The 27,613-nt window shown below is 41.2% G+C and overlaps 1 protein-coding gene across 9 annotated transcripts in view; it reads left to right on the top strand.

Annotated features, from left to right (window-relative positions):
* DEPDC5 (DEP domain containing 5, GATOR1 subcomplex subunit) overlaps positions 1–27,613 on the top strand; it is a 94,840-nt gene that overhangs the window by 1,116 nt on the left and 66,111 nt on the right. For all 9 annotated transcript variants that reach the window (XM_060311037.2, XM_060311036.2, XM_060311038.2 and 6 more), the window contains exons 2-17: positions 193–310; positions 3,724–3,811; positions 4,206–4,252; positions 5,720–5,805; positions 6,477–6,560; positions 8,115–8,164; positions 11,456–11,525; positions 15,421–15,499; positions 16,373–16,434; positions 19,029–19,098; positions 19,489–19,561; positions 23,514–23,617; positions 24,271–24,345; positions 25,843–25,977; positions 26,766–26,827; positions 26,969–27,042. In XM_060311037.2, coding sequence (XP_060167020.1) covers positions 253–310; positions 3,724–3,811; positions 4,206–4,252; positions 5,720–5,805; positions 6,477–6,560; positions 8,115–8,164; positions 11,456–11,525; positions 15,421–15,499; positions 16,373–16,434; positions 19,029–19,098; positions 19,489–19,561; positions 23,514–23,617; positions 24,271–24,345; positions 25,843–25,977; positions 26,766–26,827; positions 26,969–27,042 — 1,217 coding nt within the window. In that variant the 5' untranslated portion in view covers positions 193–252. The remainder of the gene's footprint in view (positions 1–192; positions 311–3,723; positions 3,812–4,205; positions 4,253–5,719; positions 5,806–6,476; positions 6,561–8,114; positions 8,165–11,455; positions 11,526–15,420; positions 15,500–16,372; positions 16,435–19,028; positions 19,099–19,488; positions 19,562–23,513; positions 23,618–24,270; positions 24,346–25,842; positions 25,978–26,765; positions 26,828–26,968; positions 27,043–27,613) is intronic.

Genomic DNA, 27,613 nt, shown 5'->3' with positions numbered 1-27,613 from the left:
TCCCTTTCGTTTCCAGATTCACTGGTTCTGTTTGTTCAACGTCCCTCCTGGTAATTGGAGGAGTGATTTCATCCGAGGGTTGGTGCCACCTCTCAGCTGAGCAAGGGCAGTATTTTCACTGCCCTGAAATCAAAGAGCAGTTGCAAAGAAAAGTCTGACATTCCAGCCTTTTTGTTTGTGTTTCACTGGCAGGGAGGCAAGATGATTTCTCTCCCCCAAGCTTGGAACAGCTGAAGGAAACAACAGTACAAGATGAGAACAACAAAGGTCTACAAACTTGTCATCCACAAGAAGGGCTTTGGGGGCAGTGGTCAGTATTGATTGGTCTTAGGGGGGTTGCGTAAGTTGGCCGAGGTTCTGATGTGTCCGGTGCCTTGAAATTTTCAAACTGACTCGTGACAATCGAGGCTAAGCAGGTAGCTTAACTGAGTGAAGCAGCAAGTGATACTGTAGTGGGGAGAGTAGCAGGCCCCTTCTAGAAGCATTTGCATCCTGCATTTTAACAAACTTTGTGAATATTGCCAGCTTACTACTCTTCATTTGTTTTTGCTTTTTAAATGTTTTTATTAATGTATAGTTAATTTACAGTGTTGTGTTTCAGATATATAGCAAAGTGATTCAGATATATAGATATATATACCTATATATAGATTTTTTTTTTAGATATTCTTTTCCATTACAGGTTATTACAAGATATTGAATATAGTTCTCTGTGCTAGGTCCTTGTTGATTTGTTTGTATCTTTTTATTACTTATTTACTGTGTATGTTCTGCAAAATTCCAGTATGCACTGGTTTGGCAGATAAGAGAAACTTATGTTTAATGAAAGAAGTAGTGGATGTGCATAAGACAGGTATGATCAAAGCATGAACCTTTGCCTGGCTCTGAAGCACGGTGAGATGGGGCAGGACACAGCATTTTGTCCTGTGTTAAACATGAATCCGGGTATCAGCTCTGCCTCTAACTTTCCCTGTGACCTCAGGCAAGCCCCTAGTTTACCTTAACTACAAATTCCAGCTCTTTAGAATAATTTCTCCATTTCTCTTAGCACCTTGAGTCTATAAACCTGTAGAATAGGAAAGCACCTACTCATGATTTTTTTTTCTTTCGTAAAGGAATAAATTTCCCTCTGTCCTAACAACCTTATTTACTTCAGAAATTAGAATTAACAACACAGTGAGTGTTTTTAAAATTGTATTTTAGTATGTATTTGCTCCTGTGTTATATATGTATAAGCCACCCAAAGGCCAGGACTGCCAAAAAGGGAAAATAATAGTTTCTATATCATAAGGTCTTACGGGAATAAAGTAAAATGATGTATGTATAGTATTTAGTAGAGTACCAGGCTCCTTCTACCTGCTTAATAAATATAACCATTGTAATTACCAGGAAGGATATACTAAGCATTGCTATATTTAAAACACTATTTCTGCTAAAACCACAGTCTGTTGTTAACACTGTACTTTGTATGCAGCTGAAGCTGCCTAAACGTTTGTGGAGCAGAATTGAATGCACAACAGAAATAACTTTTGACAGAGGAGGGAAAGATACAAGGCTACAGTATATACAGTGTATATACAATGTATGCGAGTCTTCTTTTTCACGTGTACAAGACAAAGGTAGCTCTGTGCTGTACCCAGTCTGCTGCAGGACTATAAAGAAAAATAAATAAATAAAATACATCCAGCAATATTACTCAGTCATAAAAAAGAATGAAATACTGCCATTTGTAGCAACATGGATGGAAGTAGAGAATATTATGCTTAGTGAAATAAGTTAGACAAAGACAAATACTATATTATATCACTTATGTGTGAAATCTAAAAAATAATACAAATGAATGTACATGTAAAACAGAAACAGGGCTTCCCTGGTGGCGCAGTGGTTAAGGATCCACCTGCCAATGCAGGGAACAGGGCTTTGACCCCTGGTCCGGGAAGATCCCACATGCTGCGGTGCAACTAAGCCCATGCGCTACAACTACTGAGCCTGTGCTCTAGACCCCAAGAGCCACAACTACTGAGCCCGAGAGCCACAACTGCTGAGCCCGCGTGCCACAACTACTGAAGCCTGCACACCTAGAGCCTGTGCTCTGCAACAAGAGAAGCCAACGCTATGAGAAGCCCACGCCTGCAAGGAAGAGTAGCCCCCACTCACCACAACTAGAGAAAGCTTGCGTGCAGCAACAAAGACCCAATGCAGCCATAAATAAATAAATAAATAAATTTATTAAAAAAAACAAACAGAAACAGACTCACAGACATAGAAAACAAACCTCTGGTTACTGAAGTGGGGAGGGACAATTAGGCGTATGGGATTAACAGATATAAACTACTATATATAGATAAGCAACAAGGATATACTACATAGCACAGGGAATACACTTGTTATCTTGTAATAACCTATAATGGAATATATTCTGCAAAAATACTGAATCACTAGGCTGAACAACTGAAAACTAACACAATATTGTAAATCAACTGTATTTCTATGAGTAAAGTAAAAATCAAATTTAAAAAATACATCCAAAAAAAAAAATACATCCAACAAGTATTTATTAAGTACATACCTGTACCAAACATAAAGATTTTGAATATGACAAGGTCCCTTCTCCCTACGGAGCTTTCAGCTTGATGAGACAGACATGCAAAAAGGAAATGATAAAATGGAGCAGGAAGGAATATGTGTTCAGGGAGCTTAATTCAGACTGTGGAAGTTAGGGGAAGACTTCATAGAGGATTTGGTATATACATCTGTCAATGGAAACAATATACAAAAAAAGCAACTGTGGGATTAACCCAGTACTTTGCTTTCCTAGGCTGAATTTTTGTTGGGTCTGATTATATTTGAAATCTGGACATACTTATTTGTCATGGTTTTAGCATAACTGAAGGCCATGTCTTTCCCTAAAAGCTAAAACAGAAAAAAAAAAAAAAATCACCCTATCTTTATGATCCTGAGTTTGTTATATTTGAAAGAATTCTCCCCCACCCCCAGTGGGGGGCAGGGGTAGATAAACATATGAAATCACATTCTCCTTATATTTTAAGGGTCTCATTGGACTCTAATGTGAACTGATATATGAAGTTTTCCCCTGATCAGGTGCTGCCCTCCAAAGTCCAGGGTGTTTTCTCTGGCTTGATTTTCATGTGTGAGAGGTGGTTTGTTTAGGAACCCTGGACTAGTAACCAGTCCTGGTGTACTGTTACTAGTTATCTACCCTTTGGCAAGTTGCTTTATCTCCTAGGTCATTTCCTTGCTTCTGCTAGATCCAAATATTTATTGTGAGGGTCACATTCAGACAGTATTTTTAGAAGTTCTGCGAACACTGTAAATAGAAAGGATTTTGCTGTATGTGGGACCCCGGCTGTTTTGTTCCTGGCATATGCCGGATACATGCTATTTGAGGGAGTCAAGGATTGCCGCAGAGACCTAATTCCCAAAGAAGAAGAGTTACCCTCTCCTTGGGAGCAGTGGGCTAGTAGGAAAAGCTCTGGAGACAAAGGTCCCCGAACACCGGCCCCCTCAACTACTCACTAGCTCTGGATTCCTGTGCAAATCCTTCAGTTGAGCTAAATCTCAATTTTAAATGGAACTTCATCTTGCGAGATGGGGTCATAATACCAAATGATGGGGTTGTAAGGACCCCGCGTGAAAACATACACAGCAACCTGCTGCCCAAGTGAGTTCTTTGCTGCCTGAGATGGCTGAATTGTCTTTCAGATGATGAGCTAGTCGTGAACCCCAAAGTGTTTCCTTACATCAAGCTTGGAGACATTGTGGAGATTGCTCACCCCAACGATGAGTACAGGTGAGCTTCCGACAGGAGCAGGGAACTAACTGGGCAGCCCTCTCTTTCCAGGTGATATTGTGTCTAAGGGGATTGAAGGGGAAGATGGCTCTTTGCCTTTGGATAAAAATGCTCCTGCCCTCCAGGATTTGATAAACCAATCATCTTTTAAAAAGTGGTCCATTCTTTTTGTTTTTAAAGCTGAGATGACAACGCTGAACAATTCTGTAGCATTTATCCATTTCCTTTAATACAAGTGCAGGGTTTGTTTTCTAAGGGAACTTTCTCCAATTGTTGTGCTGCCAGTTAGAATATGTCCAGAGTGATCTGTTTGTGTTTTGTGGGTGGTGAAGAAAGCTGGTTAGTTACTGCTGACAACATCCCTTCTCTCTGTTGCTTTTCTTTTTTTCCCCAGCCCTCTGCTTTTGCAGGTCAAGTCACTTAAGGAGGATTTGCAGAAAGGTAAAAATTCCATCTCGCTTCTCTAAGATTTTTACACTTTACTGTTTGAGAAACTGTAAGAAACCCCTCTTCACAATCTCTGGGAATGAGGGCACAGTACTTCTCTCCTTATCAATTTGTGTTCCTGCTAAAAAAAAATATTGTCAGATATCAAAATTGCCAAGGAATCTCATTTGTTAGCATCTTGAGGGCACTGAAAAAACTATATTTAGAGTCAAGAGGACGGTTAATCTGAATAGGTGAAGCTTTACACTTAAAGATTGTTGGCAAAGCATGCTTTTCTCAATATTATATTTTCTTCACAAAATATTTAAGTACCTACTTTGGGTTGGGGCAGGGGAGGAACATATATTGTTGATTACCTGCCACTTGTGCAAGGCACTGTGCTGGGAGCTGTTTGTCATTTTTTTTTAAAAATTAATTTTTTTTTTTTGCTGTGTTGGGTCATCGTTTCTGTGCGAGGGCTTTCTCTAGTTGTGGCAAGCGGGGGCCACTCCTCATCGCGGTGCGCGGGCCTCTCACTATTGCGGCCTCTCTTGTTGCGGAGCACAGGCTCCAGACGCGCAGGCTCAGTAGTTGTGGCTCACGGGCCTAGTTGCTCCGCGGCATGTGGGATCCTCCCAGATGAGGGCTCGAACCGTGTCCCCTGCATTAGCAGGCAGATTCTCAAGCACTGCGCCACAAGGGAAACCCTGTTTGTCATTTATCTTTCTTGATTTTCCCACCAACTCTTGAGAGAGTGAGGAAGCTTTGTCTTACCGGTATGAGTGGGCTTGCCTGGAGTCAGTAAGTGAAGGAGCCAGAGCAGTGATTCTACTTATTCATTCTGGATCCAAATCCTTTCTTTTTTCCTCTAATGACTATACCGTACTGATCAAGGAACTAAAATGTTTATTGATAGCTAATAAAGTATTTCCTTAACTGGCACTTAAAAGAAAAGGAAAAACTTTTAATTTGCTCTAAAGGATTTTGGTGTCAACCACTTCTTTTGTTATTTTTTAACTTGTTGGGAAAACAGTCAGTAAAATCTAGACCCTGAGTGTCCTTCTTACTCTTACCTCATCTCCTGCCACCTGTTAAGTTTCCTACTTACCAGACTTAAGGGCTCATTGAAAAGTTTATTTCTTCCTTAACTACCCCTGCTACTTTCATTCCAAAAGAATGATTTCCTCTTCTGAATTTTCACAACCCTTCGAACTTTCTTATGTTGCTTCTTAATTTCTTTCCTTTCTCTCTCTCTGTCTGTCTCTATCTCTGTCTCTTTGTATTATTTGTTTGTCTCTCTCATTTTTTAATTGCTTGGGTTCAGGTCTTATTTCACCTGAAAAGCAGAGAACTCTCTAAGTTTTAAGCTGTTGAAGGCTGACAACATGTCTTGCCCTTGGCAAAGGATGTTGTTTGTTGAATGTCTGAGTAGTTATGGATTCAAATATATTTACCTGATCCAGGTTCCTTCTCCCGTTTCAGAAACTATCAGTGTGGACCAGACGGTGACTCAAGTGTTTCGGCTAAGACCTTATCAAGATGTGTATGTGAATGTCGTAGACCCTAAGGTGTGTCTTTGTTCTGGATTTGAATATCTTTTGAGGAATGATTAACACCCTTCCTCAAGATTAGGTCTCTAAGGAAATAATGAGTTACTTAAGTATAGTGTTAGGCTATTAAATATGTGGTCATACATAGGTCATTTAGATTATAGGTAGAATGTAGGTTGCATTTAAAATCCTCACCCCTTTTTAAAAATCTTGTCCTAAAAAGATTCTGTATGTATATGTGTGTTTGTGAAGCTAAATGTAAAATTTTCTATAAAAATACTAACATTTCTTTATGTGTTCTTTTTTTTCTTTGAGAAATGATGCTATAAAATTAAGAGGTAAAAATCATTGTCCAAAAGATATTGTTGACATTATCTAGGGAAATAAAGCCCACAGTTCAATGTCGTGTTTGTGTGCCAGAATCAAGACTAAAACACAGAATCACTACTCTGGTGCCCTTTGCACTTAACCACACATGATACAGCAGCTATAGTATCTGTTGGAGACTTACCTGTCCTCCAAAGCCTTCTTGGGCAGGGTAAAATTCTGTTTGTCAGGGTTCTACTACTGAATGGTCTTCCAGTAGTTGTCCTTTTGTCAAAAGGTTTCTCCATGGTGAGTGAGTGTTATCTTAGACTATAAAGTATGGCAGAGAAAAGCAGAGACATATATTTGATTATCCCTTTTAGGATGTGACCCTTGACCTAGTGGAATTAACCTTTAAGGATCAATATATTGGCCGTGGGGATATGTGGCGACTGAAGAAAAGTTTGGTAAGATATTATTTTTTAAAAAGTGTGTTACTTTTTCCATTATGTTAATAATCCATGTCACCAGGGAGATGTAGATCTGGTATGGAGAAGAGTATAAAATCCTTTCTGATTCCAGCATCACAGACAATTACTGTAAACATGTTGTATGTCTCCTCCCATTCTCTTTTCATGGTTTTTATAAGCTTTGTTTTGCTTGTTTGTTATCAGAGAGTTTTAACTCTGCATTTTTGGTTTGAATGGGGAGAGTGTAATATTATTTTACATTTGAACTTTGGTTTTCAGGTTTTCACTTGATCTCTTTTGCTCCTCGCATCTCCTCTTGTGGACAGGCATTTATTATCCTGAATTTATAGATGTGAAAACTGAGATTGAGGAGTTAAGATGAGAAAGCTAGTAAGCAATTGACTCTGGGCTGGAACCCAGATCTTTTTAATTTTTTTTTAACATTTTAAAAACTAATTTATTTATTTTGTTTATTTATCTTTGGCTGCATTGGGTCTTCGTTGCTGCACGCGGGCTTTCTCTAGTCGCGGCAAGCAGGGGCTACTTTTCATTGCGGTGCGCGGGCTTCTCATTGCGGTGGCTTCTTTTGTTGTGGAGCATGGGCTCGAAGCGTGTGGGCTTCAGTAGTTGTGGCACACAGGCTCAGTAGTTGTGGCTTGCGGGCTCTAGAGCGCAGGTTCAGTAGTTGTGGTGCACAGGCTCTTCCCGTACCAGGGCTCGAATCCGTGTCCCCTGCATTGGCAGGCGGATTCTTAACCACTGCGCCACCAGGGAAGTCCCTGGAACCCAGATCTTGTTCCTTCCAGGTTAGACTGCTTTTTTGCTTTACCCTCCTTCCATTTTCCTTGTGTATTTATTTATCTATTTGCGGTACGCGGGCCTCTCACTGTTGTGGCCTCTCCCGTTGTGGAGCACAGGCTTCAGCGGCCATGGCTCACGGGCCTAGCCACTCCGCGCATGTGGGATCTTCCCGGACCGGGGCACAAACCCGTGTCCCCTGCATTGACAGGCGGACTCTCAACCACTGCGCCACCAGGGAAGCCCTTGTTTATTTATTTTTAATGGACATTTTCCGCTGAACATGATCAGTTCATCAGAATTGTGAGCTGCTGCTGAAAATTCTCCTTTTGGACTTTTTGGCTATTATGAAACAACAAATCATAGGTAGAATGTCCATACAGTGTATATTTTCAGAAAGAGATATCTTTGCTCATGTTTTATTTGGTGGGAGAAGGTTCCATTTTCTAAACTGAGAAATAAATGTTCCATATGTAAATGTACATATGTATGCAAGTGTGTGTGAACATAAGTATATTACTGAAGCTGGCCACTTATTATCCACTTGGTCTTTACTATTGTCTATACTTGCCAAACCCGTGAGAACCTACTGTTATACCTGCCCCAACACGTTTTCCTATGGGATAAATCTGTTACTCCCATGTTAATTGAACTTTGGGTTAATAGAAGAGATTCGAAAACCAGGAGATGTTCTTTGTGACCTTTCATGGCCTTGATGTATTGTTGAATCTCTCTCTCTCTCTTTTCCCTTAGGTCAGCACATGTGCCTATATCACTCAGAAGGTGGAATTCGCTGGCATCAGGTAGATACTATGTCACTCTTGATTTATTAGCTTGTAACTGGGAATAGCATGTAGTGCAGTAACTGCTACATACAGCCTTTGAGGCATGAGGACATCCTTATAATAAAATACACAATAGCTTAAAACGTTAGATTGTGGTAGCTAAAACAATCCAAAAGACCCCGAAATGCACTATATAGTAGTTTTAAGATGGGTGGATGTTGCTGAAGCCGCCTTGTATTCTGAACAAAGGAGGGATAGACTCACAAGTTTAGAACTGGAAAAAGCCTTAGATGAACATATTTCATCAAACTTTCTTGTTTTACAGTCTAAGAAACAGGTTTGGAGACATAAAATGACTAGCACAATAGTTCCTGACTTGCTGCCTTTTTAGAGATATCACACTGCTCTTGATTTATTAAAATGATTTCTGTATTTCAGTTTGTGAAGAAGAGAGAAAAGGGGACTTTTTGAAACCCCCTCTAAATTCAAAAATCAAAATATCCACATAGTGAAGGCTTAACAGCACCAAAAAAGTGTGTTAGAAATATGTCCTTTTCCCTAGAGGAAACTGTGTCTTTCTTGAAATTTACTGTATATACTCAAGCATATTTACATCTGGTTGACTCACTTTTAATGTGAGATTGACCACTGGATTCTGGTGATGCAGCCTGGTCCCCTGTTATGAAATTCCCCATCAGGTTTTCACAGAATGGTTTCATCTGTTGATGATTATTGCAAGATGGTGATTTTCTAATTCAGCCATTCCTCCTACCTTTATTGTCCAGAATCCTTTTGTAAAGACCTTTCACCAGCAATGAGGGCTATTTGGTTAGTCTGAATTACTGATCCTGAAAGAAAGAAAGGATAAAAGATTCATTTTTTTCTTTCTGAAAGGGGATGTTTTAGAAGTTGTTATAAGGTCAAAAATTCTTTGAAAAAATTTTAGCAACTAAAGCACAGTTCAAGAAGTGATGAAGTCTCAAGCAGAACAAGAAATGCAACCTATTTATGCCATCAAATACAAGCTGGTCTCTCCCAGGTGGTGGGCCAGGAGTCAGGAAACCTGTATTCCATCCTGCAGCACCAGTGGTTAGCAGGGTGATGCTGTACAGCTCAGGGAGTCTCTGCATCTGTTCCTCTGCAAAATGAAGTGGTAGGTTTAGGATCTTTTTCTGTAAAGGACCAGATAGTAAATATTTTAGACTTTGGGCCATGTGAGTCTCAGGTCTCTGTTGCAATTTTTTTTTTTTTTTAACATTTAAAAATGTAAAATCTACTCTTAGCTGTGGGCCATACGAAAACAGGAGATGGGCTGGATTTGGTCTGCAGGCTACAGTTTGATGAGTCCTGGTTTAGAAACCCTCTCAGAATCCCTTTCATAATTAAATTCCTTGTTTCTCCATGTAAGTGCCTTCATACACCCTGACATAATGTCAGTTTTAGACTTTTCAAGATCTGTCCTAATATTTTGCTCATTCATGGTTAAATGTAAACCACAAAATCTTCTATCATTTTTCCAAAAAATTTATAGTCTTTCTACATTGAATCAAAAGTCACTTTCTTTTCCAAAAAAAAAAAAAGTGTTCTGGGCCTCATATGAGAAAATAAAATCAAATCATAATAAATTATTAGAGAATTTCCCTGTAATTTAGCCTTTTAATCTGGTAATTTAGTCAACAGTTAAGGACGTAGTTTTATTACCTTGAGACCCTACCTTTGAAATGTTATTTTTCCTTAAAGGTAAACATTTTGTTTTGCTCTCAGTAAATTCACAATGTATTCTTTAAAAAAAAAAACAAAAAAACTTCAAAATCAGTATTTTAAAAAATTGAAGAAAAATTTTAAAGAAAAATATTGCACTAAAATCTATCTCCTAACAGCACTCTGCTTTTTTAAAATATTGAACTTAGATGAAATAAGTCAGACAGAGAAAGACAAATACTGTGTGATATCACTTATATGAGGAATCTAAAAAATACAACAAACTAGTGAATATAACAAAAAGGAAGCAGACTCACAGGTATAGAGAACAAACTAGTGGTTACCAGTGAGGAGAGGGAAGTGGGGAAGGGCATTATAGGCTGGGGGGGAGTGGGAGGTACAAACTATTAGGTGTAAAATAAGCTACAAGGATATATCATACAACGGGGGGAATATAGCCAATATTTTATAATAACTATAAATGGAGTATAACCTTTAAAAATTGTGAATCAGTATACTATATACCTGTAACATATAGTATTGTACAGCAACTATACTTCAGTAAAAAAATAAATATCTTTTAAAAATTGAACTTAGAAACCTAGTTTATTTGATCTTATTGTGAAGAGATACCATTTTCCCAGATATAATTTTGGAGATTACTGACTAGCTGCCTACTTTTTTTAACTTAAAAAAAATTTTTTTTGTTGTTTTTTTCTAACTCACATGCCAGAGGGAGCAACACTGAATAATTTCTGGCCCTGACTTCCCAGCTGTCCTGGGGCAGACAGATCTGTTTGAGAGTCATACTTAAAGCCCATTGGAACATCCAGTTTGGGTGTTTTCCTGCTAGATCTGCCCCACTGCAGAGGATCTTCTGGGATCTTCTCTGACTTGAGCTCTGATTCTATGGTGTCAAGTCTCAACACACCTGTCCTGATTATAGAATTAATACTGTCAAGTACCACTTGTTCAGCACATGCTATGTGTCAGGCCTATGCTAAGTATTTTTACATACAGTGCTTGCTCATTGTAGACAATATGAAAAACAGAATAAAGAAGCAGGGGGAAAAGACATAATATTACATTACTGAATATTGACATAAAAATTTTTCAGCAAAATGGCCTTCATTGAATAGGGACCCTGTCCCTTTGTGCCCCCTGACTTCTTTCTTATCTTCTAATTTGATACTGCAGTGGATCTTGTTTTTTTTGAAACTCATTGACTCAAAGCTGGGGTTAGCAAATTTGTTCATCAGTGCCTCTTAACTGTTTTTGTGACGTGTGCCCTTTTGAGGTTTGCCAGAAGGTACAATTCTGTGCTCAGGAAAGTTTGCATCATTTCAGAAGGTTCGTGGGTTCCCCGAAGCCCTTCCTTAGACCCACATGTTGTCTGCAGACCCCCAAATTAAGAGCTCCTGTTGTACAGATTCAGCGTACTCTGAGAATTCTTTATGTTGTGTAATCTGTTCATGGCCCTCTGGAAATCTGTAACTGGCCAGGTCATTTGGGTGTAAATGATAGAGTAGAGAGAGACACCCCAAAGGCACCCCTGTTTCTTCTCGGTTTATGTAGGACTCGTAATAACGCGTGTGCCTCTCCTTTCAGGGCGCAGGCCGGGGAGCTGTGGGTCAAGAATGAGAAGGTCATGTGTGGTTATATAAGCGAAGATACCAGGGTAAGGGTGATAAAGTGCTTTTGTCGGTTTGTTTCCCCGTGGTATTATGTCTATAAGTTGTGAAATCAAAAAACAAAACAGAAACCAGCAAAAACTTGATCTCATGATCAAGCTGGTGACCAGCTACTATCTGCTCAGCTGGATAATATTGTAATATAGTTGGGGACTCCTGAAATTCTAGTGTTTTACAGTTGGATCTCTCCAGTTTGGGGTTGATCTTCATTTTCTTCCGTTTAATATCAGATGTAGAGATGGAACATCTAGCTTGCAGGTTTCTGTGCCCACTAATACATAGCGAAAGTTAAATTCAGTAAAAGATTGTGTTGGTAAACACGAAGAAAGACCTTTGCCAAGGAATCTCCTCCTGTGACTCTGTTCCAGTTGGAAAAATCCAAACTGAACAGCTGTGAACGTTACCCACGCTGGTGAAAGCACCTGTCTTCTCTTCCGTGTTCCTATCCCCCAGCCTCCCTTTGGTTCTCAACCCAGGGGTGATCCTGCCTCCCCAGGGGTCTTTTGACAAAGTTTGGAGACATCTTTGGTCGTCACAACTGGGGTTATGTGGAGGATGCTGCTGAACGCACTACAGTGTAAAGGACAGCCCTCCAGAACAAAGGGTCACCTGGGCCCCAAGGGCAGTAACATTGTGCGGAACTGTCCTGTGCATTGTGGGGTGTTCAGCATCCCTGGCTTCTACTCACTAAGTGCTAGTAGCGCCCATCCCCACCCCCTGCAAGTCATAACCGCCAGAAATGTCGCAGACATTACCAGATGTCCCCTGGGCAAGCAAAATAGTTGAGAACTTGGGGCCATTTTTAGAGGTAACCACTATCTGAATTTTATTTTTGTAATTCTCTTGTTTACATAGTGATAATACATATGTATTTTACCCTACACAGTATATTATTTGTTTTGCTCACATTTAAGTTTTATTAAAGTGGATTAAAATGTATTCTCTTCCCCCCCCCCCACTTTAGCTATCTCGTTTGTACTCACTATATTTTTCATCATTGATTAGGAGTATATTTGTTGGGTCATAGGTTCTACTCTGTAAGGTAATGCCAAATTATTTTTCAAACTCTTTGGACCATTTTAAACTCCTAGTAGCCATATATAAAATCTTGTTTTTCACTTTTTACAACACCAGGTCTTAGATTTTGAAAGTTTTTGCCACTCTACTGGGCATACATTGGTATTTTACAGTGATCTTTCCCCCAGTTTTCTGGGAATTGACTCTTAAGTATGGCTTATAAAGACCATGATAAGTTGGCACATGCTTACCCACTGAGCGGCTTGTGGGATCTTAGTCCCCTGACCAGGAATTGAACCCCGGGGCCATGGCGGTGAGAGCGCCAAGTCCTAGCCACTGGACCGCCAGGGAATTCCCCATTGAAGGATTTTAAGTGGGGGAATGATACCTGAATTACGCTTTTAAGAGATCACTTATTCATTCAGTTGGATTTTGTTGAACAAAACTCCCAAAGTGGGCTTCCCTGGTGGCGCAGTGGTTAAAGAATCCTCCTGCCAATGCAGGGGACACGGGTTTGAGCCCTGGTCCGGGAAGATCCCACATGCTGCGAAGCAACTAAGCCCGTGTACCACAAGTACTGAGCCTGCACTCTGGAGCCCGCAAGCCACAACTACTAAGCCCGCGCTCTGCAACAAGAAAAGCCACCGCAATGAGAAGCCCGAGCACCGCAACGAAGAGTAGCCCTCACTCGCCACAACTAGAGGAAGCCCGCATGCAGCAGCGAAGACCCAATGCAGCCAAAAATAAATAAATTTATTTAAAAAAATAATACTGTATAAAAAAAATAAACTCCCAGAGTTACGGTGGCAAATTGATACTTAAAGTTCAGCTTTATTCTCTCATATAAAAGAAGTCCATGAGTAGGCAAATTATGGCTGGTGTGACAGCGTCACAGTTACTGGTGGTCTAAGGCCCCTTCTGCCTTCCTTTTCTGCCTATCAGGATTGGGCTTCCGTGGTCTGGCTGGAGCTGCTGTGACCACATCCATATGCCAGGCAGAGGAGGGAAGAAGGGAAGAAAGACAACAACGGGGCACGCTCCAGCCGAGTCAGCTTCCTTTCAGGACACACTTCCATTTATACCTTACTGACCAGGGTTGAGTCATGTGGAACTGCTCAGCATGCCTGGAGGTCTGGTCTCTTGGCGGGTCCCTTGCCTCCCAGAATAGAATCAGCTTCCTCTGACTTAGAAAGGAAGGATGTTGGCTAGGCGTCCACAGTACCCGCTGCAGCCCCTCTGGCTCTGGAGCAGAGAGTTGATTGTCGGGGCAAGAGTGGAAGCAGAGAGATGAGTTAGGAAGTTAGAAGGTGGTGGCGTGGGCTAGGCTGGGCACTGGAGCAGGGGAGAGATGGGCAGATTGGTGAAACATTCTGGGGTCGAGTCCACAGAACTTGCTAATGTGTTGGGTGTGAAGAGTGAAGAAAGGAATAATTGAGCAGCTGGTGGAGAGATGGCGGTGCCATTTATCATATGGAGAAGGCCAGGGAGGAGTCGTTCAGGGGAACTTCAGTTTGTGAGATGTCTGGACAGCCGAGTGGAAAAATCAGGGGAGGCAGTTGAGTCTGGAGCTAATCTGTCACTTCTCCCATGTAGCCCCCCATCCCATCCAGCCACGGGAACCGCTCACCATCCCTCCAACATGGCAGCGTGCTCTCTTGCCTCCGTGTCTTTTTGCGTGCTGCTCTCTCCCGCCTGCGGTGCTTGCTCCTCGCCTTCCCCCTTTCCCAAGCCTCTCATCCATCCCTCAGCACTAGTCTCAGGCTTCCCTGCTCCTGGAAAGCCTCCCTGGATGCACCAGGCTGGAAGTGCCCCCATGGCACCTGGGACATATATCTATATCAGCACTTGTCACACTCCGGTGAATGCGTTTCTTACCTGCCTTGCCACCAGACTGCAAGCACTTTGAGGGCAAGGACTGTGTCTTTTACCTTTATATCCCAAAGTTGTCTGGCATACCTCCTGGCACTTAATGTCCCAAGGCTCTTTTACTTGAGATAATCTTTATAATCAGTTCAATTACCTGGCACACAAAAGATTCGAAGGAGCAAATGTAAAAGGAAAGGGAGTATTGATGCCTGCAACTTACACATTTTATACATTTTGCTTTCCCACCAAAGCTCTTTAAAGTCTGCTGGAGGAGGGAAGGGCTGGGTAAAGAAAGGGCTTTGTGGTAAAGCACACAGGCCAGGGAAACCACTAGGGCTTTTCCTGGAGGCATTCTGGGTATGGAGAGGGGTATGATGTGGATTAGTTATTAGATCAACAACTCATCAACTGGTGCATCTTAGCCCAAGTTCTCCTTCTGTAATGAGGTCTCATCGACTTTCCCAGTAGATTCACTGCCCCTTCTCCAACGTTTCTTGTGGGAAGCTTCAAGGAACGTTTGTATATAGTTGCAATGTTTTGCATGTCTTTATCCTCTGCCGTGAGCTCCTAGAGGGTAGGGACAGAATCTTCCCCTCATGGCCTGTGATGCCAGGGATGGAGCTTGCTTTTAGAAGTTCCATGTCTCACAATTAAGAGAAATCTTCCAGCATTGCTTTTTTTTTTTTTTTTTTGTAAAAAACATGTACAATTTAGCTTTTTTTTTTTTTTTCCTGGGCTGTGCTACGCAGCTTACAGCATCTTAGTTCCCTGACCAGGGATTGAACCCGGGCCCCAGCAGTGAAAGCACCTTGTCCTAACCACTGGACTGCCAGGGAAGTCCTAAAATATAGCATCTTATCCATTTTTAAATATACAGTTCAGCAGTTTTAAGTATATTTACATCATTGTGAAACAGATCTGCAGAACTTTTTCATTTTGCAGAACTGAAATTCTATCCATCATTGCTTTTTAATGCAATTATGTCTTTGTTTCTTTCAGGTGGTATTCCGTTCTACGTCAGCTATGGTTTACATATTTATTCAGATGAGCTGTGAAATGTGGGATTTTGATATTTATGGTACTGTTCCTAAGTGCGGGTCATAACTGCTAATGGGGAGAAGTTTCTGGTTTCCCCCAAGTTGGTATCATTTACAGCAATCTCTTAGCATTCTCTGAAGATATGTCCTGAGATCTTAACAAATCCTCAAATGCTAAAATAGATAAATATTTTATATATCTAGTGAATTGCATGAAATGTAGTAAAGCATTAATGAAAAATCTGAATTCTCAGATCTTCAATTATTCTATAAGCATAGATCAAAAGTCATAGAGGGAGTGACTCTATGGCCAGGAACCAGCACTTCTTTGATATCTTTCATCTTATGTCCTATCACTCACAGAAATCACCAAGTTTGTCTCATTTTATTAGAATTACTACACAATAAGTGGAGTACAGTAAAGCTGCTATGAGGTGTGGACACTGTGCCCGACACACCAGCCTCATGGTGCATGCAGTTCTAATTTGTGTTTAGCAAAATTACAAATTAATTTTTGATGTAGGGCATCTTGGATACTCAAGAACAGCAGAAACTGCAAATGGTAATTTAGTGAAGGCCCAGGGGCTACCAGATCACCTTCAAACAAACTGGAAGCGTCACTGTGAGAATAATTATATTTAAAAGTTAGACGGTTCTCTCATTTTGAAGATACACTGTCTTTTTCAATCATCAAAGCTTTTCAATCTTGTATTTTACCTTGAAGCTATGACCTCTTACTGAGTGAGGTAAATATTAAATTTGGCTCCATAGAAAGTCTAGGTTGAAAATGCTTTTAGGATGTAGCAGTACCACCTTCTCTTTGACTAGTCCTATTCCTGTTAATTTACTGAGAGAAGAAAATGTAAGCAAGAAATAAAGATAATTCCCACCTTCTTTCTATTGTTTCTTTTCAGGGGATCTGTATTTTGAGAAAGCTGTGAATGGTTTCCTTGCTGATCTCTTTACCAAATGGAAGGTACGTTTCTTCTCATGCACTAAATCTCATTGCGTAAACATTATTCAATTCAGATTTTAAAAACTTACTCTTTCTATTAAGCTGAATTTAATTGAGGTACCTTAGCTAAAGTCTAAATTGATAAGACTCTAGATTTAAATTACCTTCATCACCTCAACATGGTCAAGTATATTTATGAAGAACACACAGCTAACATCATACTCAATGGTGAAAGACCGAAAATGTTCCACCTTAAGAATATCAGGAACAAGATAAGGATGTTTGCTTTCACCACTGGTATTCATCCTTTTACTGAAAATTCTAGCCAAAGCAAGTAGGAAAGAAAAAAGGAAGAAAAAAGAAAGAAAGGAAGGAAGGGAGGGAGGGAGGGAGGAAGGAGGGAAAGAGGAAAGAAGGAAAGGAGGAAAGGAAGAAAGAAAAGAGAAAAGAAATAGCATCCATATTGATTGGAAGAGCAAAAGCAAAACTATCTTTCTTCACAGATGACATCCTGTATGTAGAAAACCCCCAAATATCCATAAAAAAACAAAAACAAAAACTATTAGAGCTAATAAATTCAGCAGAGTTGCAGGATACAAAATCAACACATAAGATCATTTGTGTTTCATCAGCAGTGAACAATCTGATCAGGAAATTAAAACAAGGAATAAAAAATTTTAAAGGGAATTAAATTAAAAAACAATTCCATTTACAAGAACATCAGAGAGAATAAAATACTTTGGAATAATTTACCCAAGGAAGGGCAAGGTTTATGCACTAAAATCTATAAAACATAGCTGAAAGAAATGAATGAAGACCTAAATAAATGAAAAATAACTCGTGTTCATGGATTAGAAGACTTAATATTGTTAAAATATTCTAAAATTTATGTGGAATTGCAAGGGATCCTAAAGAGCCAAAACAATCTTGAAAAAGAAGAAGAAAGTTGGAGGACTCTCACTTTCTAATTTCAAAGCTTATTACAAAGCCAAAGTAGTCAAAACAGTGTGGTACTGGCATAAAGGTATCTATGTAAATCAATGGAATAGAATTGAGAGTACAAAAATCAACCCATACATCTATGGTCAGTTGATTTTAGATGAGAATGTGCAGTCCACTCAATGAGGGAAATAATAGCTTCTTCCACAAATGGATTCAAGACAATTGAATATCCATATGCCAAAGAATGAATTTTGAGTCTTACCTCACATGATATACAAAAATTAACTCAAAGTGAATCAGAGACCTAAATATAAGAGCACATACCAGGTATTGTGGGAAGTGTTTTACCCTCCTTATCTCACCTCATCCTCTTGTCACTCTTACACAGGTAGGGAAAGTACAGCTGAAAGAGGTTAGGTAACTTGCCTGTGATCGATAGCCCGAAAAAGCAGAGCGAGGATTCTAATCCAGTTCCATCCATTCATCCAGTGCTCACCTGAGGTCGTAACTCCTGGGCCGTCCTGTTTGTTTCTGTAATACTGAGTCACGTCACCACTGTTGTATGTTACCTCCTCCATTAAACATGAGTTGAGAGGCTCTCATGCCCACACCAGCCCACTGTCAGGCACTTTTCCTGTGTAAAACTTACACCAAAATCAGATGAGTTTGGAGCTGTGTTTGGAGCACTAGGCGTCCAATAAATTAGTTGATGGCTAGTGAAGGTCTGCTCTTGGTACTGTGGCTTGTATTTAGGAATTTCTGTCTACTTGAGAGATATCGGTGGAAGAATATAAGGTGACATGTTATGTTCATTATGTTGTTTTATACGGTGAATGCTGAATTGTGTGGTTAGTAAGATCAGTTCGAGATGGGGTTGGTCAGTATAGGCTGTTGTCTTCAAAGACCCAGGAGGAACTGAAACTGAGCTTTCTGGCTCACTGGTGCAAGCCAAATTTCATGCCGTCTGTAAACACCCTACTTGTAGAATGTTGAACTCCAGACTGCATGGAAATGTGTATTCTCACTCGTCCCCATCGCAGTCCAAAGGTAATTACCTTGGTTTCAACCTGTGCATCTTGAGCAGCACCCAGTCCTCGTCCTATGGCCCTGGCAGTAGGTGGGAGTGTCTGGTGCTTACATCCACCACCATGGGTTCCATTCTTCCCTAAACCACAGTCCTGAAGAAATTAAAAAACACCATGAAGCAGGTACAAATACCATGATCCTCTGACAATGGGCTGATCTATTTTATGCCAAATCAAGAGCTGGGAGACAGCACCCCCAACTTATTGGTGATTTGCAGGGTTTTGTTTGTTTTAATGGCCGTGCTGTGCGACATTCAGGATCTTAGTTCCCTGACCAGGGATGGAACCCACGCCCCCAGCAGTGGAAGCATGGAGTCTTAACCACTGGACCGCCAGGGAAGTCCCGTGATTTGCAGTTTTCAAAACACCTTCCACATTCCTAGGACTTTAGATAACTTGCCCAAGGTCATGTAGTGGTAGTTTCAGAGGCAGGAGTCAGTCCCAGCCTTCTGACTCTGGCAGAGCTGTGTCTACTGCATTACGCAGTCTACAATTACATGATGCTACCCAATGCCTGAGCCCCCAAGCCTCCCAGAATTGAAGTAAATGGAATAAACTTGAGTCCTCTTTTTCTCTACTCATCCCTAGGAGAAGAACTGTAGTCATGAAGTGACAGTGGTCCTATTTTCTAGGACTTTCTATGATGCAAAATCTCTTGGTGCGTAAGTCTCCTACAGTTATTTTTTTGTTAAGCTTTCCACACGCCCATCCCAATTCATTCCTTATCATTTTCTTTCCTTTGGCACTGCTCCATCTGTCCCATCTTTTCTGTTAGAGGGTAGGGTAGAGTGGAAAATGACACAGTCCATTAGCAGATTCAAGGAGTCTGTGGGCTGTGATTCATCTTAAAACCAACTTAACAGATACGTGTGTGTGTGTGTGTGTGTGTGTGTGTGTGTGTGTGTGTGTGTGTGTGTGTGTGTGTGTGTGTGTGTGTGTGTGTGTGTGTGTGTGTGTGTGATGCGACTCTTCAACCCACAAGGGGGAAGCGGAGAAACTGAATTTCTCTTTTTAATCTGATCTGTATATGTTGTTTTCTCTATTTCAGATGAATTTCCTGAAATAAACCGAGCCTCAATTAGGCAGGATCACAAGGGGCGATTCTATGAAGACTTCTATAAGTATGTTTGGGTTGCTTTTGCCTTTTGTTTTCCCTTGGTTGTTTCTTCCCTAACTTAGAAAAAAAAATTAACCTTTTTACTTTGGAATAATTTTAGGTTTACAGAGAAGTAGCAAAGATAGTACAGAGAGTTCCCATATACCCTTCACCCAGTTTCCTCTGTGAATATTTCCTAACCAAGGTACATCTATCAAAACTACGAGATGAGGACTGGTACATTGCTATGAACTAAATATCACACTTTTCTCAGATTCATCAGTTTTTCCGCTTATGTACCTTTTTTGTTCCAGGATCCAATGCAGGATACCACATTGCAATTAGACTTTCCAAACTTTTTATTGTGAAAAGTTTCAAACTCACAGAAAAGAATAATGAATTAATATAATGAACCCATATACCCAATTCCTGGATTAAACAGTTATTATCATGCCATATTTGTTTCATTTTTTTAAAAAAATTATTTATTTATTTTTGGCTACATTGGGTCTTCGTTGCTATGCGCGGGCTCTCTCTAGTTGCAGAGAGCGGAGGCTACTCTTCGTTGCAGTGCGCGGACTTCTCATTGCGGTGGCTTCTCTTGTTGTGGAGCACAGGCTCTAGGAGCGCTGGCTTCAGTAGTTGCAGCACGCAGGCTCAGTAGTTGCGGCTCGCAGGCTCTAGAGTGCAGGCTCAGTAGTTGTGGCACACGGGCTTAGATGCTCTGTGGCATGTGGGATCTTCCCAGACCAGGGCTCGAGCCCGTGTCCCCTGCATTGGCAGGCGGATTCTTAACCACTGCGCCACCAGGGAAGCCCCGCTTCATTTGGTTTTTGGCTACATTTTACTTAAGAGCAAACTATAGATATTAAAACATTTTGTTCCTAAAGAATAAGGGCAACCATGGACTTTCAGTGATTATGGTGTGTCACTGTAGGTTTATTAATTTCAACAAATGTACCACTCTGGTGAGGAATGTTGATAATTGGGTGAGGGGGGCATGAAACATGTGTTAAGGGAGGGAGTATATGGGAAATCTCTGTACCTTCCTCTCAATTTTGCTGTGAAATTAAAACTGCTCTAAAAAAAGTCTGAATTAAAAAAAAAAAAGCAGGAAACACTCAGGGATGCATAACTGTGTATCTGTCTCTCACAGTGACATATAATTTTAAAAATTAGAAAAAAATTAAGTATCAAACAATAAAGAATTAAATTATGGTAGAATTTCAGACTGACAAAATATTATACAGCCATCCCATTAAAAATGATGTAATCCTCTTTGATAATTGTTGGATATGAGTGGTAGGTACATGCAGGCTCACAGTGCTATTTTCTCTACCAAAGTATATTTGATTTTATTAAAAACAAAAATTTAAAAAGAGGAACGTCCAATTTTAAAACAGGCTAAACTGAAAAGGGTCTGGAGAAACACATATCATAGTGTTAAAAGTACTTCCCTTTGGATTGCAAAGTCAGACCAGGGATAAGACCCAAAACAAACAAGATGAAAAAATGGGCTTCTTGGTGGTGTATATTCACTGCGTTTGGACAAATGAATAATGACAGGTCTCCATCGTTATAGTATCTTACAGGGTATTTCCACTGCCCTAAAAATCCTCTGTTCTCCACTTACTCATTCCTTCCTCCACCCGCAACCCCTGGAACTATTGATCTTTTTACAGTCTCCATAATTTTGCCTTTTCCAGAGTGTCATATGGTTGGAATCATATAATATGTAATTTTTTCCTATTGGCTTCTTTCACTTAGTAGTATGCATTTAAGTTTCCTTCATGTCTTTTCACGGCTCGATAGCTCATTTCTCTTTAGCGTTCAATAATGGACCTTTGTCTGGCTGTACTATCCACCCCTTGAAGGAGTCTTGGTTGCTTCCAAATTTTGGCAGTTATAAATAAGGCTTCTGTAAACATCCATGTGCACGTTTTTGTGTAGACATAAGTTTTCACCTCATTTGCATAAATAACAAGGAGCACAATTGCTGGATTATATGATAAGAATTCTGTAAGAAACCACCAAACTGTCTTCCAAAATGGCTGCACCAGTTTGCATTCCCACCAGCAACAGATGAAAGTTCTGTTGCTCCACATCCTTGTCAGCATTTGGTGTTGTCAGTGTTCTGGATTTTGGCCTTTCTAATAGGTATATAGTGTTGTCTCATTGTTGTTTTAATTTGTATTTCCCTGATGGCGTATGAGGTGGAGCATCATTTCATCTGCTTATTTGCCATCCGTCTATCTTCTTTGGAGAGGTGTCTGTTCAGGTCTGTTGCCCACTTTTTTTTTTTTTTTTTTTTTTTTTTTTTGCAGTACGCGGGCCTCTCACTGTTGTGGCCTCTCCTGTTGTGGAGCGTGGGCTCTGGACGCACAGGCTCAGTGGCCATGGCTCACAGGCCCAGCCACTCCGGGGCACGAACCCGTGTCCCCTGCATCGGCAGGTGGACTCTCAACCACTGCGCCACCAGGGAAGCCCTGTTGCCCACTTTTTAATTGTATTGTTTGTTTTCTTATTGTAAAGTTTTAAGGGTCCATTGTATATTTTGGATGATAGTCATTTATTCAGATGTGTCTTTTGCAAGTCTTTTCTCCCAGTCTGTGGCTTGTCTTCTCATTCTCTTGACACTGTCTTTTGCAGAGCAGAAATTTCTTAATTTTAATGAAGTGCAGCTTATCAATTTTTCTTTCATGGATTGTGCGTTTGGTATTGAATCTAAAAAGTCATCACCATACCCAGGGTCATCTAGGTTTTCTCCTGTGTTATCTTCCAGAGTCTTATAGTTTTATGTTTTGTATCCATTTTGAGTTAATTTTTATGCAGGCTGTAAGGTCTGTGTCTAGATTTTTTTTTTTTGTAGAGAGTATGTTAAATATCAGCTCAGTAGAGTTATTTATAAAGCACCTTTTTAGTGTTTGTGGTCCACTGTACTAGTGCTTCTAAAACCGCTGTGTACAAATGAATCCCTGGGAATTTGTTAAAATGTAGGTTCTGATTCAGTAAGTTCTGGGATGGATCCCGAGAGTTTGATGATCCCAATGCTGTTGATTGGTAGACTGCAAGTAGATTTTTTTCTTTCTTCCCCTTTCTTTTTTTCTTTCTTCCTTCCTGCCTTCCTTGTTCCTTCCTTCCTTCCTTTTTTTTTTTTTTAAGTGGACGGCCAGTTGTTCCAGCACCAGTTGAAAAGACTATCTTTGCTCCATTGTATTGTCTTTCTCATTTGGCAAAGATCAGTTGACTATATTTGTGTGGGTCTATTTCTGGCTCCATTCTGTTCCATTGATCTATTTGTTCATTCACAATATCACATTGTCTTGATTACTGTAACTTCATATAAGTCTTGAAGTTGGATGGTGTCCGTCCTCCAACTTTGTTCTTCTTCAGTACTGTGTTGGCTATTCTGGATCCTGTGTGTTTCTTTAGGATAAATTCCTAACATTAAATGGAAATGTATCTTTCTCTTCTTCAATTTAAATTTTACTTATTTTTTGGAATACATTCACATGGTTCAAAATTTTAAAGGTTCAGAGGTATACAGTAAGCAGATTCCCACCCATCCTTTTCCACTGATCTAGTTCCCTGACCTAGATATGTTTATTGGCTGTCTGTGTAAAAACACATATATGGATGTTTTCATTTAAGGCTTTTCGTATATGCTATCTAATTGTAATTCAGTCTGTAAGAATGTTCATTTCCCTGCACAGCACTGGGCATTTATATAATCTCTAGGCAATTTTGAAATGTTTTTATATTTTTTGTTTTCAATTTTTAATTTTCACTCTTTTGATGCAATTACATTTCTTTGTTAACGTTTGTTAAAGGCATTCGACTTTACTACATATTGCTATATGATAAATGACCCCAGCTCCAGGCGTCCCCTCTTCTCCTTTCCTTGAACCCAGTAAGGGACCCTATGTCCTGTGTGTCATCACTGCTCGATACCTATTTTGTGATCGTGCTCCTTTCAGGGTGGTGGTGCAGAATGAGAGGAGAGAAGAGTGGACCTCCCTCCTCGTGACCATTAAAAAGCTCTTCATCCAGTATCCAGTGCTGGTGCGACTGGAACAGGCAGGTACTGCATTTATGTGCTGAAAGGTGCGGCAGGGGAGGAGGTGTCAGATGGAGGCTGGGGGACCAAGAGGTTCCTGCTTGCTTCCCTTCCAGTGTTGAGTATGGCTTCTGCTTCTGGCCGGGTTTCTATGTCTGGTTGGGTCCCGCTGGTCATTGCATGTGCAGTAAGTTCAGTCACGTCCCTTCTGCAGGGGGAGGGGCCTATGGATCAAGGCACCTTCCACTTGTTTCTTTTTTTTTTATATAAATTTATTTATTTTATTTTTGGCTGCGTTGGGTCTTCGTTGCTGTGCTTGGGCTTTCTCTAGTTGAGGCGAGCAGGGGCTACTCTTCGTTGTGGTGTGCGGGCTTCTCATGGCGGAGGCTTCTCTTGTTGTGGAGCACGGGCTCTAGGTGCGTGAGCTTCAGAAGTTGTGGCGCATGGGCTCAATAGTTGTGACTCGTGGGCTCTAGAGTGCAGGCTCAGTAGTGTCGCGCACGGGCTTAGTTGATCTGCGGCATGTGGGATCTTCCTGGTCCAGGGATCGAACCTGTTTCCCCTGCACTGGCAGGCAGATTCTTAACCACTGCGCCACCAGAGAAATCCCCCCACTTGCTTCTTACGAGTCCATCTTTCATGAGATGTTGTTCCTTCTCTTGTGTCTTTTGCTTCAGAGGGCTTTCCTCAAGGAGACAATTCTACCTCAGCACAAGGAAACTACCTAGAGGCCATCAATCTGTCATTCAATGGTGAGTAAGGGCGCCAGCCACAGTGAGCGGATGTCTTGCTGACCACATGGCTGTGACCTTCTTTTTACTAATGTGCAGAGACCCAGACCTAGCTGGTGATGCCCCCACCTACCTACCCCCCAGATTAACTGAAAGCAGTAACTTCTGTTTGGATGGTTTTAATGGCTACCATGTAGCTCTTGGGTTTTCTGTTGGGAATCAACTTCCTCTTCTCATCTGCTTCTCATGGTGATCCAAGAGTAAAGAGCTGGAGAAAGTCCTCCTTGGGCCCTTTGTTTTCCTAAAAACTGCGTTCTTATTATTTTCCACTCCATCCTTCAGTTGCTTCCAGGTAATTTTTTTTAATTTACTTTTTTTTTTTTTTAAATTACAGAAGGAGCCCATTGTTCCTAGAATTCAAATACTAGAGAAGTATATCAAGTACAATGAAAATCTCCCCCTTCCCTCCACTGTCAGACCCTTCCAAGAGGGACCATTGTTAACAGCGTGATGTGATTTCTTCCAAACGTTTCTCCCTGCATTTATGTGTTAGCTGAGATACTTTGTTTGCAGATAACAGAAACCTACTGAATTCAAACAAAAAAGGAAGTTTACTCTAAGGATACAGGGGCTCTTGGGGCAGCCAGAAAAGGCTTGAACACCTTGTTGAGGAAGGTGGGAATGAGGGTGGCTCTGGGAACCGCAGCAGCTGGAATTCCTAGACATGAGTTCAGCTCCCAGTGACCCTGTGTCTGCTCTCTGGTTAGAATTCCACATTCCCAGCTCTGGTTAGGTGTCTGTCCATCACTGGCAACTGACAGAAGAGATGGTGTGTGGTCACTTTACTGTGGGTATCGCCTGCCCCTGTGTCTGTACTCAGGTGCTAGGGATTCTAGAGCATGGGGTCTTTTATTAGTAAGCCTTTTTGTCACATTTGAATGGCACTAAATTTCCATAGTAAAAACCGCACAGCTCAGGAATAAGAATTAGGGAATTCCCTGGCGGTCCAGTGGTTAGGACTCTCTGCTTTCATTGCTGAGGGCACAAGTTCAATCCCTGGTCAGGGAACTGAGATTCTGCAAACTGCGTGGCATGGCACGGCCAAAAAAAAAAACAAGAAGTAAGAATTAACTTGCCAAATTTAAAAAGTCATCACAAGATTCTGGTCAGCTCTCTCAAATATTGTCTTAAATCAATATTTGATTCTTCTAAGTTTCAATACAGATCCATTTATGGATGGTTTAAATTAGCGACATGAAATTTGGATATTTAAGGCTGCACAAGGCAAGTATTCAGCCTCGAAGAGGGGTATTAACAAAGGCAACAGGGACATAGACCTGTATTCAAGCAGTTCTTACTGTAGAAGGGGAAGGACAGTAGTGAATTCAGGCCGGGAGGTGACAACTGCTCTAACAGAAACATGGACAAAATGGTCTGAGAGCATGGAGACGCTTGCCACTGGCTGGTTTCTGATAAGCTGTAGCATCTTCACAGGAGGACTTTTTACTTTGTTTCAAGTGTTTGACAAGCACTACATCAACCGCAACTTTGACCGAACTGGGCAGATGTCTGTGGTGATCACGCCCGGGGTGGGTGTGTTCGAAGTGGACCGGCTACTCATGATCCTGACCAAGCAGCGGATGATAGATAACGGTAATGCTTCCGGGGCGCTGCTGTGTTTATAGCCTGATTTACCCTTACCCATCGGGATCTGGGGACATGAGTAATGTCAGGTGACAAAAAAGAGTTCCATGGTCAGTCGGCTTGGGACATGCTGGGTTGTGCACAGTTCGGCAGAGTTCCTAATTGCCAGTTTGAATATGTTAGTGTATCTTGTTTATCTCTAGAGGACATAACTGGCACTCTGAGTTTCCCAAACATACTTGACGCTGGAGAACCCCTTTGGGGGATTGTTTCCAGGATCCAGCGTCCATCAGCCCATCCTGGGAAGCGCCATGGGATCATCCGGTCCTCCCTCTGGGACGTGCTGTGCATCTCCGGCTTGCACCCCTTCCCCCTATTTGATTTGTGTTCTAACAACAAGATGGAGTTGGGAACGTAAATCCTGGTGGCCAGTAAAGAAACTCTGTTGAATGATGTGGATTATTTTGCTTTTTACTGAGATGACAAGGTTCCCTTTCCTTTCGGGCCTTGAAACTGTAGTCATGGAGGCCTGGCGGTCTGTTTGACAAATCACGATCTGCAAGGCCGTCAAAAGCTGTCAAGCACTGATTAGTGGCAGATGCGGTGGGACTTGGTAAAGAGGACACAGACAAAATGCACCTATTTACTTCTTAACCACGTGGGCAGAGCTGGTGAGGAGAATAAGTCAGCTGTGCCTTGTACCCTGACCCACTTAAATCACACGGCTAATAGATTGGGATACGTATCTCTACACTGCCCGCCCCCCCCACCAACTCTTTCTGTCTTTCCTTTTTTAGGAATCGGTGTGGACTTGGTGTGCATGGGGGAGCAGCCACTGCATGCTGTCCCGTTGTTCAAGGTGATTGATTTTGCAGTGCTCACTAAAAGCCAGGTTCCAGTGCAGGGTGGTCTTGAGAACAGTTAGAATCAGAGAAGCTGGAACAGTTCCGGGCCCTACCTGCTTTCCAGCTGACCTGGGCCCTGCCTTGTTCCCTTTCAGCTGCACAATCGGAGTGGCCCTCGCGACTCTCGCCTGGGTGATGACTACAATATCCCTCACTGGATAAACCACAGGTGGGTGAGATCTGGATTCGCCGTAGAGGATCAGGGATTCCATTAGCTTCCTTGCCATTTTTTTCTTCAAACCTGTTAAGTTCTTACTACAAAATCTTTTGTGACGAGAATGTGGAAACCAAAGTTCTAACATTTGTTTAAAGCATCTCTATATGCAAAGCCATGGCTGTGACATAAGAACAGTCTATGGTGAAAAACATAAAAACAAGTTTGAAGGACTTATTTCCACAACTATTCCCAATTCCCCCTGTTCCCAACTCACACAGACCATAGTGGACCAGCACAGGGCCTGGGCCTCTCCATTTGTAGAAAAATCCCCATGCCTCCTCTTCGCATGAGACCAGGCCTCAGTGTTCCTGCTAATTTCAGCTCAAGGAGGAGGTTCTAATCCAGTTAGGAATCAGGACTAGCGCACATGAGACAATTTATAGGAAAAAAAGGAATAGAATAATATTTTAAAACATAATTAATGTTTTGTAGTAATTACAAAAGAAAGAATTGGGAAGATCAGTGAGGCCTGAGACAAAGGTGTTCCTGGGAGGGCTGATCCATGGCTGGGATTCCAGCTGTG

This window comes from Globicephala melas, chromosome 13 (genome assembly GCF_963455315.2).
Source record: "Globicephala melas chromosome 13, mGloMel1.2, whole genome shotgun sequence".
In the NCBI taxonomy this organism is placed as follows: Eukaryota; Metazoa; Chordata; class Mammalia; order Artiodactyla; family Delphinidae; genus Globicephala; species Globicephala melas.
Note: the sequence above shows the minus strand (reverse complement) of the source record. Positions and strands in the feature narration are given on the sequence as shown.